The 13,625-nt window shown below is 44.5% G+C and overlaps 2 protein-coding genes across 2 annotated transcripts; both read right to left on the bottom strand.

The window, feature by feature from the left end:
* Window positions 1-3,823: 3,823 nt before the first annotated feature.
* Window positions 3,824-5,759, bottom strand: ppp1r3ca (protein phosphatase 1, regulatory subunit 3Ca). Its single transcript, XM_028989747.1, has 2 exons — window positions 5,600-5,759; window positions 3,824-5,463 (listed from the first exon to the last, which is right to left on the bottom strand). The coding sequence occupies exons 1-2, from the start codon at window positions 5,611-5,613 to the stop codon at window positions 4,524-4,526; spliced, it is 954 nt and encodes a 317-aa protein (XP_028845580.1). The 5' UTR covers window positions 5,614-5,759; the 3' UTR covers window positions 3,824-4,523.
* Window positions 5,760-9,748: 3,989 nt separating this feature from the next.
* Window positions 9,749-11,267, bottom strand: fgfbp3 (fibroblast growth factor binding protein 3). Its single transcript, XM_028989927.1, has 2 exons — window positions 11,130-11,267; window positions 9,749-10,958 (listed from the first exon to the last, which is right to left on the bottom strand). Exon 2 carries the CDS (start codon window positions 10,874-10,876, stop codon window positions 10,274-10,276), a length of 603 nt encoding a protein of 200 aa, XP_028845760.1. The 5' UTR covers window positions 10,877-10,958; window positions 11,130-11,267; the 3' UTR covers window positions 9,749-10,273.
* Window positions 11,268-13,625: the final 2,358 nt, after the last annotated feature.

Below are 13,625 nucleotides of genomic sequence, written 5' to 3'. Positions count from 1 at the left end.
CATTCATGGTGTACCGTCTCCCAAAACCAAGAAACCAGAAGCGTTACATTCATGGTGTAGCGTCTCCCAAAACCAAGAGGCCAGAAGACACAGCGTTACATTCATGGTGTAGCGTCTCCCAAAACCAAGAAGCCAGAAGCATTACATTCATGGTGTAGCGTCTCCCAAAACCAAGAGGCCAGAAGACACAGCGTTACATTCATGGTGTAGTGTCTCCCAAAACCAAGAAACCAGAAGACACAGTGTTACAGTCATGGTGTACCGTCTCCCAAAACCATGAAACCAGAAGACACAGCGTTACATTCATGGTGTAGCGTCTCCCAAAACCAAGAAACCAGGAGACACAGCATTACAGTCATGGTGTAGCGTCTCCCAAAACCAAGAAACCAGAAGCATTTCATTCATGGTGTAGCGTCTCCCAAAACCAGGTAACCAGAAGACACAGCGTTACATTCATGGTGTAGCGTCTCCCAAAACCAAGAAACCAGAAGACACAGCGTTACATTCATGGTGTAGCGTCTCCCAAAACCAAGAAACCAGAAGACACAGGGTTACATTCATGGTGTAGCGTCTCCCAAAACCAAGAAACCAGAAGCATTACATTCATGGTGTAGCATCTCCCAAAACCAAGAGGCCAGAAGACACAGCGTTACATTCATGGTGTAGCGTCTCCCAAAACCAGGTAACCAGAAGACACAGCGTTACATTCATGGTGTAGCGTCTCCCAAAACCAAGAAACCAGAAGACACAGCGTTATATTCATGGTGTAGCGTCTCCCAAAACCAGGTAACCAGAAGACACGGCGTTACATTCATGGTGTAGCGTCTCCCAAAACCAAGAAACCAGAAGACACGGCGTTACATTCATGGTGTAGCGTCTCCCAAAACCAAGAAACCAGAAGACACAGCGTTACATTCATGGTGTAGCGTCTCCCAAAACCAGGTAACCAGAAGACACAGCGTTACATTCATGGTGTAGCGTCTCCCAAAACCAGGTAACCAGAAGACACAGCGTTACATTCATGGTGTAGCGTCTCCCGAAACCAGGTAACCAGAAGACACAGCATTACATTCAGGGTGTAGCATCTCCCGAAACCAAGAAACCAGAAGACACAGCGTTACATTCATGGTGTAGCGTCTCCCGAAACCAAGAAACCAGAAGACACAGCGTTACATTCATGGTGTAGCGTCTCCCAAAACCAGGTAACCAGAAGACACAGCATTACATTCATGGTGTAGCGTCTCCCAAAACCAAGAAACAGAAGACACAGCGTTACATTCATAGTGTACCGTCTTCCAAAACCAAGAAGCCAGAAGACACAGCGTTACATTCATGGTGTAGCGTCTCCCAAAACCAGGAAACTGAATTTCACAGCGTTACATTCATGGTGTACCGTCTCCCAAAACCAAGAAGCCAGAAGACACAGCGTTACATTCATGGTGTAGCGTCTCCCAAAACCAGGAAACTGAATTTCACAGCGTTACATTCATGGTGTACCGTCTCCCAAAACCAAGAAGCCAGAAGACACAACGTTATACTCATGGTTTACTGTCTCCAGTGATGAGAGCTACTTTGAGTTTTTCTTTCAATGACCACACATCACATGTTCACCTTTTATAAATTAAAGGTTAAAAGTGTATAACGCATGTCAGTAAAATGTTGGCCTTCATGAGGTCTGCTTACTGATGGTCACATCATATAACCTCTAATCTCATTTCAATACTCATCACCCAGTTATTGACTGTTGCCTCCTCCTGCAAGGTAGCGCACAGGTATTCATTTACAGCATCTCCCAGACTCCCTTACACAACATGCTTTTAGGTTACAATCAATTAAGTGACCAGTTCCGGTTCACCAGTAGGACCCCAGCTATAAAAAAACTATTATTCCTACATAAACAAGTTGGTCTAAGTACTGTCTAAAGAAGAAGGTCTTAAACACAGACAGTGACTGCATTGGTTCTGACCTCTATGGGAAGATCCCAAGACAGAGAAAAGTCTAGATGTGAAAGTGAAGGGATTGTCATTATGATGCACATGTTCTCTACAGTTAACCCATCACCTTAGTGAGATGTGAGTAGCCATGAAAGGCTAACCATGAAAGGCTAAAGGGTCTGCTTCCTTACCCACTAGGCCACCACTGCCTTCTTTGTAGTGTTGTTAAAAAAAAATAATTCTCAGATATTAATTGATGCTAAAATGTAGTATACATTTTGATACCAATTAGCTCTGGTATCGATGCTTAAATTTATGGAAATCACTGACAGATTAAAAACATTTTCAACAGACATTGCAGCATTTAATCATTGCGAGAGAGATGCAAAAATGCTGAGGAGGTGAAACATAGTATAGCGCTTGTAGTGCGCGCAAAGAAATCCAGGCTGTTAGAAAGCTGCACCTTTCGGGTCAGGTCAGATTCTGTTGGGCACAGCATTCCTGATTACATGCCGCATTACAGCTCTAATTGCTCAATGTGCATATATTTTTCACTTCTGCAGCATGAGAAGTGAGGAGAGCTTTATTCAGGTTGGCTCAAAAACAGTAAAATTTCTTTCTTTTTTTTTTATTAGCTTATTTATTTATGTTTTTTGTTATCTATCTTTTCATATACATATTGTTTTGCCATTTTTAAATATTAAAAAAATATTTGTTTATTTTTAAATAATGAAAAAAAAAAAGTTATTCCCCTGTAGTATTGAAAACAGTATCAAGTGTCGAGTACCATCCTTAGTATCGGTATTGAGATATCGGTATCCTGTGTGGGTCTGATCTATGACACTTATGCAAAATTCATCCTAGCCGGAGACAATTTCTGCATAAAGATGGATGCGGACAGTGGATCCGTTTCAGATACGGCTCACATGGCAAATCTTTTGGGATTGAATTTACATTATTTTCAAATGGACACACAAGGCTCCCTAGGAGGTAGGTCAAACACAGGAGCGTGTAGCAGTCTGCATGCAGAGAGTGATAATCAGACACGACCAGATGAAAATATTTAAACTCACAAATGACCATGTGATGTACAGTTAAGACAAATTCTTAAAAAAAAACAGTCTGAATGAACTATAGAGAAAAGCAAAGTAATTTGTGATACATTGTGAAACATTATATATGTTTGTTCTGTTTGTTTTTTCTAATATTTGAAATATAATGTCATGTTATGACTATTGCAGTGAAACAGTCCTAGTGAAATGCTGGGACTTTGGTGGATGAAAGGACGTATTATGTGGCAGTGTGTTTGGAGGGGTGGTGGTTATTACTCACCACCAGGGCCTTTCCTGTCTCCAGGCAGAGAAGTTATTTCTCTGTGTGGCAGAACTAGCTGCAGCTGTTGCTGCCGAAAGGAAATATTCTCTCTTCCTCCTCAAACACTTCCAATAGAAAGCTGAAACCTCTCTGTTTCTCAGTCTTTCCTTAGCCCAATCACTGATATAATTTGTGCTTTTGAAGTTTTGAAGTTACAAAATCACGTGTACGTGGTGGTTGGTATTTGAAGTTTGAAATATGAAATTGGCCTTACATGACCCCCGCCTCCTCATTTCCCCACGTGGCAATCTGGAATAGCAGAAGTTCTCACGCGAGGAGTCACACGGCTGTAGTCTTCAGTTACAGAGACCCCTGGCTCAGGACCAGGTGGGTAATGGTGGCTTCCTCTCGATCGCATCGCTCCGAGCATTAATAGCAGGCATGCGCGTCTGCCCTTCTGCGCCCACGGCACTTTCTAGAACGGTTCTCCTGCTCAGTCCAACGTTCTAATCAGCCTCGCTCATCCGGACATAAAAAGCAGACACAGGAAATCACAAAAAAAAAGACTTTTGAAAGAATGTAAGAACAATTTATTCTCCGGAGAATAAATTCGCACAGTAAATTCCTCACAGAAAGACCGCGTGACGTCACAGCATTCAACACAGTGTCCCACGTCACCAAATTTTCTCACATTCGTCCTATTTTGCCATTGCGCCTCTAGAAACACAGATCCTAACGGTGCAGCTACAGTCCCGTTCGGTGCAGGAGGCACAGTTACAGTCGACAGGCTTTAAACCACAAATTCACATTCTGACAGCCAGGTCAGCAGTCTTTCCTTTTTCTTTTATTCTTCTACACAAGAACAGAAACACCTTGGCATGAAAAGAAGCATAGCTCTGCAGAAATGTACAATGAACATTGGGGTTTTGGGGGGATTGAAAACAACATGCTTTCTTATTTTCTTTTTCATTTAAACATTAACCCTTCAATATGAAGGAGCCTCTCCCGGTTCTGTTTAAGATTGCTTTTTCCTGTACATAAATCCTCGAGACCGAGCCGGTTTGGGGGAGATAAGTATATTTCATGGCCCAAAAGCTGAAGAATTTGTAGAAAGTCAACCATTATGCAAAATTATTCATGTCGGATTTCACAGACTTCAACTGACCCCAAGACTGAAGTCAGTCCCTTAGTCCCTTACGGCTCCTCAAAAATGTGATGAGTGTTCATAGGTTCTTATGGACCAGTTCCAGGGGTCACCAGACACATTTCCACAGGTTACCAGTAGGGGGCGGTGCTGTCAATGCCTCCCCAGCTTTGACAGTCAAAGAACAGTCTAGTAGGGGTGTGGGTTGGCTCCAAATCCACACCGAACACCTTGTTTTGGGCCTTGGCAGGTGCTGAAGCCTTCTTCTCAGTGTCTGTTTTCCATGGTGCACGAACCAGCTTGTAATTCTGCCCGTCATTATTGTCCCAGAAGGTCTTGTCTCCCGTCTGGAAGCAGAGGCAGAACTCCACCTGGTTCTCAGGAGGAACGTAGGTTGGCAGCTCAATGGCAAAAGAGAAGGCGTCTGTGTCCTCGGCCCCGTACACGTTGTTCATGAAGGTGCACTCCACATCGCGGAAGCTCCTCCAGGAGTCAAAGGTGATCCGCACCTGGACGGACTTCTGGAAGGCCAGGTTGCGGACCTTCACGGTGCCGGTGAGCAAGCGCTCCTGCAGCATGCAGTTCTCCAGGCACACCGAACTCCTCAGCAGGCGGCTCCGGAAGGAGAAGTAGTCTGCAGCCGGCTGGGGGAAGTCCAGCACGAGGCTCTGCATGGAGCTGACCTTCAGGGTCGCCGTGCCACTCTCCAACTCCTTCAGCTGGAACTGGAGCCGGGACAGTGGCACGTCCACGTCCTCGTATTTGGAGAAGTGGTGCACGGCCGTCAGCGACATGCCCTTGGCGTCAGCGAACACCACCTTCTTCTTGGGCTTGGCCTTGGGCGTCTGCCAGCCAAGGCAGGGCGCCTCCAGGTGAGGTTTGGGGGGCTTGGAGCTCAGGCAGGGACGCAGGGGCTTGAAGCAGCGGGTGTTGACCAGATTCCTGGTCCTGCAGTCCTCGTAAGAACCGAGGAAACTGCGCAGGGGTGGGGAGTGGGCGATGTACAGCTGCACGGCCACGTCCACAGGCATGACTGGACCAGGCATCGGAGAGCTGAGAATGTGGCAGATTCTTCAAAAAAAAAAAAAATTTTTTTAAAAAGCCATATTAGTAGTGCATTGTACTTTTCTGGCAGCAAAAGAAAAAAAAATTATATTATTTTATGTTCCGATGTTACAAACAGTTGCAACTTGTCTAGCCGTCTCACCTGGTTGAATTCATGGGGAGAAGGTCAGTGAAGCACCTCCAGGCACATCGTACAGCAGCGGTCGTCAGAAGTGGCCCTTTTCAGTCCCTCGCTGACACACCCCCTCGTCCCGCCGCCGAGTGCGGCGCCGCCGAAGGTCGCCGCGCAGTTATCCGGCGCCACATCGCGCTCATTTGCATACCAGCCAACAGCGGAGCAGAAAACCGAGGGTTCGGTCCGGGAAAGGGGCGGTCCTTCGGCGGCATTAACCAATCACCTGCGGCGTGTATGCCCTCTGGTGGTGCAACAGAAGTACTGCAGCGAAGAGTTCAATGGAATTTAATACCACATAGTTCATTCATTCAAATTACATTTATTTTGATTTAATACATTTTTTATTAATTTATATATTTAACTATGCGGTAAATATATTGACTGTGAATTTTACATTTACATTTACAGCATTTATCAGACCCCCTAATCCAGAGCGACTTACAATCAGTATTTACAGGGACAGTCCTCCTGGACACTCAGGGTAAAGTGTCTTGCTCAGGGACACAATGGTAGTAAGTGGGATTTGAACCTGGGTCTTCTGGTTCATAGGTGAGTGTGTTAGACTCTAACACTCCACTAGACTACTACCACCCCATGAATTTTAATCAATTAAAATGTGAAATTCACTATAGTTTGTTTAGTGGCAGCACATTTAGTATTTGTGATATTGTCCATGTTTGCGCCATCTTTTGGCCATGCGGGTTAATGATTAAAATCTGAAAATAGCCGCAGTGGTTGTGTGGCAAAACAGCGTCCCAAGGCTGGTCACCTGAAATAACCTGCCGTCGATATTTGTTCCATAGGTCAGTGTACTTAACAAAGCTGCCATGAAGCTGCTACTCTTGGCAGTGTGTCCATAATAATAAATATAGTGCACACAGTAAATCTGGGCCAAATCCTCTCAATGCACTTTGAAACACTTACAACCTTGTGCACATTAAGAATTATTAAAAAGAAAGATTGTTTTGCTTTACCCCTTTTTCTGCATGGGCCTTCTGGACTGCAATGTAAACCTCAGACTCAGAACACCAGCGGCAGACTATGACATCTCGGTTACAAAAGAATTTTATTGAACTTCATTAATCAAGACGTTCAAATACCACTTGATGATCAGTAAAGCTTATCTAGTGCAATTCAGTAAACTGTGGTCTCTCCTTAACCTCCTTAATTTAGTTACACTGGCAGTCAGGACCAAAGTCAAAGATCTCTGAGATTGAGCTGTTCTCTCATAACCATGACTCCGAGGCAGGCTCGGCGCAGTGGGTAAAGTTACATCAGAGGGCTGATGAAAACGTCCTGTATTATTTCACAGAGGCCGACACGCTACTTGACCCCTTGAGTTCTTCATGACCGTGTTGTCAGGAGAGGATAATGCACGCCGATTGGCTGAAACATGTCATTTGCTCGGCCGCTGGCCCATCAGTGTAGTATTGAGCAACGTTTATAGTGCTGTCATTAACTGTTGAGAGACTAAGACGTAGGAGAGACAGAATCCTTTTGAGGTGAAGTGCATTTTTGCAAACCAAAAAAAAAAATTCAAAATATTATTGGTCAAAAGTAAAAAAAAAAAAAGAAATAAACGCACAATTACATAAAAAATGTGAACGTTGACAGACAGAATGGCTCCTTTCAAAGCAAAATAGTATTATAATAAAACTCATGTGTACCTAAAGCATTCTAATAGACATAAAATAAAATCTGGAAAAAGTACTCTATCAGTTCGTGTCCGAGATGTGCCTGTATGTGACGAGCATTTTGCATTTTACTCCACACACAGTGTCTGTCCCAAATGGCACAGATCAAGACGGGACTGAGGACACGTGAGGCCGATAGTTGGACCTGGACGCGTTAATATTTACACTTACAGTGTGTGACAGTTTAACACAGATTGAAATTAGATCTGGCGTGATGTCCATGCACACACATTCAATGACACCAAATACAAGGGCAGTGGGATGACACTTAACCCTGAGATCCTCTAAGAGTGCTGTCCCTGTGACAACTGAATTTAAATCACTGTGGTGTAGAGTGTCAGCTAAAATACAGTGTTATTCAAGATTAAAGCATCTGCTAAAATGACCAAAACTTCTATATTTAATGTAAGAGTATTAAGAGTATATCTGATGTGTATCGTTTAACAAAGCCAAATGGCTAAACTATTGTGAATTATTTGCATTTTCTCAGCAAATGATGAGAGTGGAGAGTGGTTTATGAAAATGAAATGATTCATGAACGACTGCCCTCTAGCGGCATTTTTTAAAAAGATGTAATTGCAGCTTCTCCCCAGACGATGTCACTGTTTGCCTTCAATTTTTTTTTTAGAATCTCGCCCTAGAACCTGCATGTCACTGGCTTTGTCAGCTGTGATTTAGCATGTGTGTCCCGTGCAAAATGACAATAGTTTTCACTGTCATTGGCAACATACTAAAACCTGAAAAAAACTTGTCAACAAAACAGCACTCTGTACTCAAAGTAAAACACGTTAATAAACCACAGAAGGGGCTGATAGTTTTTTTAATTATTCATAATCTCTTTTTTTTCTCTATCAAAAAGCCTCCCTCAAGCAGCCTTCTACGTCCATCCCCTGCCTTCTACTACTAATTAGGCGGCACTTATAGCAACATGGACCAGCGAGGCCTGGTTGCGAAAGTCGGGAACAGGGAAGCGTGAACACCAGTCCGAAGAGAAGAAAGGAGCACGGAGGGTAAGTGGCAGCTCAACCCTCCCCTGCCTTGATCCATCTGGTGCCAGTATTGGAAGCTCCTTCAGTTTTTTTTAACGGGGCATGGGGGGGTCTGAATATGTCCTCAACCCTCACAGCTTCACAGAGGGCCCAAGCTGGGTGTGAAAGGGGGCCTTCCCCGGGGGTGCCTGGCCGGATGCCTGTTCCAAACCCTTGATTATTGGACAGAGGAGAGCGCGGCCAAAGGAGCACCCTATGAGTTCCATGGGTTGAGGGGAGGGGGGATAGATTAAAGGTTGGTAGATGTGAGACTAATTTATATTCCATCTCCAGAGCCCTTCCCAGCTAAAGTCCGCAGGATGTACTCGGCCACTTGGCTGTCCGAACATTTCCAGCGGCGTCAGCAAACTTCTTCTTCCCTTTACCAGCAATAAAAACACTAAAAAGATGTAGCACTGAATCATCTGGATAAAGCACTCAGCATTTCATCAAATGTCTTTCAATGTCATCACTGGAAAAGAGGAAATCTGAGGAAACAAATTACAGATGAACTTCATTATTTATTTCCAGTTATTTTCTCAAGGTGAGCGCTTCACACAGCGCAGGTTTCTTCTCTCCCCATCCTTCATTTTTCTAACTGTAATTGAAAAGTCAAATTGAAGTTTGCCTGCTGAGAAGCGGAGGTGTGCTAAACCCACAAAATGTCAAAAGGAACGATAGTTAATATTAGTACGATGGTAAATATTAAGTTCTTTCCATAAAAAAAATCTGTCATGTCAGATTATCATTTCACTTTTTGTTCTTACTGAACAAAGGGAGATTATTCTGTTGTGGCAGGCATTTGTTTTTTGATGACAGAATATGCTGGGTTAGAATAGTGAGGGACCCAGTGTGGTGCCAAGAGGAACCATCTGCCTGCATTAGTAACGTGACGCACAGTGGCTCACTTGTTATCTGACACCTGAAAGACAATATTAAAGACATTTAACATTGACAAAGACAATAAAGACATTTTATAATGTTTAATTATTTTAATTTATAGCACTTTGTTCAGCTCCTTTGTTGTGTTAAAGTGCTTTATAAATTAATTTGGTATGGTATGGTAATATGATGATTTTACAATCCGCTCAAGATTTCAATATTCCGAATTCATAGACAAGGCCAAACTTGCAATCTTTAATGTCAAGAGTATGAAATATTTATTTTACTATTCAGATCAGGCCAGATTCTGTGGAAAAGTTTTAATTCCCCTTTCCTACTGGTTTAGATGTTTGTAGAGTTGTGGACTAGATCACCATGCATGAAGGCAGAGTGTTCAGCAACATTTATACTTGATGTCTTTTTTTTATTGTCATCTGGAGGCATCTAGAGCTGTACATTATTAGTCATGCTGTGCATAATATAAAAATTTTAATAACAGTCCAACACACTCATTATATCTAAATTCCATCTTTATTTACAATGAAACAACGGACTCCATCAGACTTTACAAAGTTAAATTGAAACAACTGGAGGAAGGAGAACCAAAGGGAGGACATTAAGGGTGAAGTAAAGATTGATGTTGAATAAATGATGAAATGTTTTTCATTAAGTATACTGCTTTCCATACAATCGTAGAACTGTGTTGTTAAAAAAGAAGATCAGTACAAAAAGTAGACAATACGGTCAAATGTGTCCTCCTGTGAAGTTGGTGATCCATCAAGGTCCTCTGGTTCTGGCTCCTCTCGTCTAATAATGCTATTTAGTTTGTTGTGAAATAGTAAATATATATATATATTTATATATTTTTTTATCTCAACAGATCTTGCATTAAGGAAGCGATTCAAGGTGAACTCCAAAGGTTCCTCAGCTTCAGGTTTAATTCAACAATTAGCCTCAAAATTAATCGACATTTAACTATTTTAGTCTGGAACCAGCAGCAGCTAATCTGTTTAAATCCAAGCACATCCATAAACCGATCACCCAAAGAACTTGGCAAAGAAAGAGCAAACTTGAAGGCTGCCATCTGCACAGAAGTTTACGGACTCAGCATCTCCAGCATTTCCATCGTTCATCATCATGTCCTCCAGCAACGGCTCCTTCTCTCCCTCTCCCGCCTCCTTCCCCATCAGTGTGGGCGCGACGGCCTCCGTCTTCTCCTCGCCGCTCCTCTCCGCCAGTCTCATGTGGGACTGGGCGGGGCCTTTCTTGCAGAGGCGCGTCTTCAGGACCTTCTCGCCCTCGCAGGCGTCGTTCCTCTTCCTCAGCTTCCCCACCACCTGCTTCCAGTACTGAGTGGCCTTGTCTTTGTATGGCGGGCACAGGTCGGGCTGCCCGGTGAACTGGCACTCGTAGGCCCGGCCGGGCTCCTCCCCCTGGGCGGAGCAGCTGAGCTTCAGCGTGACGGGACCCTCGGTCCCCGCGACCTCCCAGGTGCAGCTGTGGCCGTCCTTGGTGTTCAGCTCCCCCGACGTGGGCACCGCCGGCTTCGCGGCCGGGCTCTTCTTCTTCCCCGCCGTCTGCGGGGCGCTGAGCAAGAGGAGGAGGGGGATGAAGAGGAGATGGCAGCGGTGAGGCCACATGGCTGCGAGTGGGTTTCTTCTCCTTTATTCAGATGCAGCCGGGCGGGAGTAATGCGCCTGAAGAGAGAAGCTCCAGCGAGACCTAGAGGGGAGAGAGGGATGGTGAGGAGATTCCAGCAGAAGTCCAATGAGTCCAAAACCGTAATAAAACCAGAAATGCTGCACCGGTGAGCCGACAAGGTGGAGAGACAAAATGATGCGAGAGTTGACCACACTGCGGCATTACTGTCACCTCGCTGAATGCAGAACTTACCCTGCGCAAGTCTGTGTGTGTTGCTTGTGTGCGAAGGGGCACGAAGATGGCCGGTTAAGAGGAGGAGAGGGGCGGGAGGGCAGGAGAACAAAAGAAGCCTGTGGGGGGAGAGAGAGGGAATTCGGGGAAATCAATAGGGGCTTCCCAGAACTCCCACAGCCCAGTCCCCAGCTTAAATAAATGTTTAAAAAAGCCCCCCCCGTCTCCGCAGTCTCCCTGGAAAAACTCAACCCCCCCCCCCGGGGGGGGGCTCGGCACAAAGCCGCTGCGCTGCCAATTAAAACGAGCACGGTGGGATGCTGGGTACAAATGAGAATGGAAGTAGAGAGTTTTCATGGCTTCATATCAAGATACGGTGACAGTGACGGTTTGCGTCCGTGAAATGAGTTGTTTTACTTCTAATCGTCCTTGTTTGCCGCCAGTTGCGTGTGTGGTTAGTGTTACGTCAAAAAGTCCGTTTGACTTGTTTATGCGGAGTCTCCGATTTAGGACTCTTTGTGTGTGTGGAATTTTGTAGCGTTTTGTTGAACCCTCTCCGACGCAGGATGCCTGTTTTCACGCCCACCGGCACAGACCTCTTCCTCCTTGACGCTTATATGGACATTTCTAGCCACGGAAAGGGATGCCATCTTGTACTTCAACAAGCATTGTTGAAGTAAAAAGGATGTAGATGGACCCTTGCTTTAAAATAAGCACGCGTATCACAGCTACAGTATATGAACAAACTTTCTCCAGCGAATGTCATATATCGACTCTTAAGTTTGTAAAACACACACACACACACACAGATAAGAAGATGAGTTTTGTTGAACAAAACCCACACCCTCCCCTCTCTGACACATCCCTGTTTCCACTTTGCCCTCTTACAGATGATCTTACAGATCCCACATATATGAAAAGATGTTATTGATAAATTGTTTAGCTTGCCATAACAGGAAATATCATATTTACACACAAATAACACACACACACACACACACACACATATACACAAAGTATATTCATGAGAATAAGTGTGAAGTGAAATGTGTCCTCTGCATTTAACCATCACCCTTGGTGAGCAGTGGGCGGCCATGACAGGTAGTGTGTGGGGACGTTGATTTGCTCAGTGGCACCTCATTGACACCTCAGATCGGGCAACCTTCTGATTTCAGGGCCGCTTCCTTAACCGCTAGGCCTAAAATCTTACAAACCATCCCTGACTGGGAATCGAACCCGGGCCGTGGCAGTGAAAGAGCTGAATCCAAACAACTAGACCACCAGGGACCAGGAAATAAGTTATTCATCAGTCATTATAAATGAACAGTTCCAACAAATTACACATAGAACATTACCTTCAATTTTGTAATGATCGCTTTTCATCACAGAATCATGTTGGTCTTGATCATGGAATTATCATTTTTTTTGTTGGACCAGAGAAATGTAGAGCACTGCCACCCCCTGCTGGTATGTGTGTTAGCGTGTGTATGTGTGTGTGTCCATGATATGATATGACATGAGTTACTGTTCACCATGGAATAATAATGGAAAACCTCCCGGAAGCTACGTGTTGAGGTGGGAAAGGGCCAGTAGCAGGTAAATCTGTGCCGGGGCCAGACATTTCTCCGCTTGTTTCACTGCCAACCTGGCAACAGCATCCGACCAAGAAATCCCATACAAATCACACTCCCTATTTTCTAGTCCTTTTTTCTTGGTTAACTATCCAACATATTAATTAGCCCATGATTATAATTTTTTGTGATTAATGAGTCAGAGGTCGTGTGTCGTGCAAGATGGACCTGATGCACCTGACTGGGTGGGATGGATCGCAGGGCATAAGAGGTATAATCCGTGATGAATTATTATTTAATGAATCAAGCTTCGCGAAACGCCATGTTTCTTTTACAGGAACAAAGTGATTTTCCTTTGTTCCTTCGTGTCACCTGTCAAAAATAGTTTTGACGTACATGTTAAGGCCTCTATTATTAAGGTTCTTTGATTTGAGTTTTGTTAGAAATAAAGAGAACAGAAAGACAAAGGAATGACGGATCTGTCTGCGCCCAAATGCTTCAAGCCATGCACAATTTAACCCCCCCCCAACTGCAGAAGGTGCACCCCTCCTGCTCTGAAGGTGCTCTGTGCCGGGCACGATCGGGTATGGACGCAGACTTATTCAAGGTAGCTGCTATTAATGTTGACTGAACGCAACCGCCACTCTGGTTGTCGGCTTTGATCTCACAGCCCTAATGGCACTGATTTGACAGGGATTTGATGCGTCACGGTGACTGATGGATGTGCCGTTTAAGATGCAGCGGTCGTGCTGGATGCCCTCGCATGGGACTGATGACTGGAGATGTCGGCCGCCTTGTTCAAATGGGAAGCGATTAATGAATAGCAAACGAATGAACAGTAATGTATGCATAACGTATTCAGGACTGTTCTAAAAGTATTTCATTACTTTTTGGGGTTTTGCTCAGACCTGCCTAGGACTTCATGGTTGTGTTGCAGCTGTAAAGA

This window comes from Denticeps clupeoides, chromosome 8 (genome assembly GCF_900700375.1).
Source record: "Denticeps clupeoides chromosome 8, fDenClu1.1, whole genome shotgun sequence".
NCBI lineage: Eukaryota > Metazoa > Chordata > Actinopteri > Clupeiformes > Denticipitidae > Denticeps > Denticeps clupeoides.
This window is presented reverse-complemented; position numbering and strand designations above follow the sequence as displayed.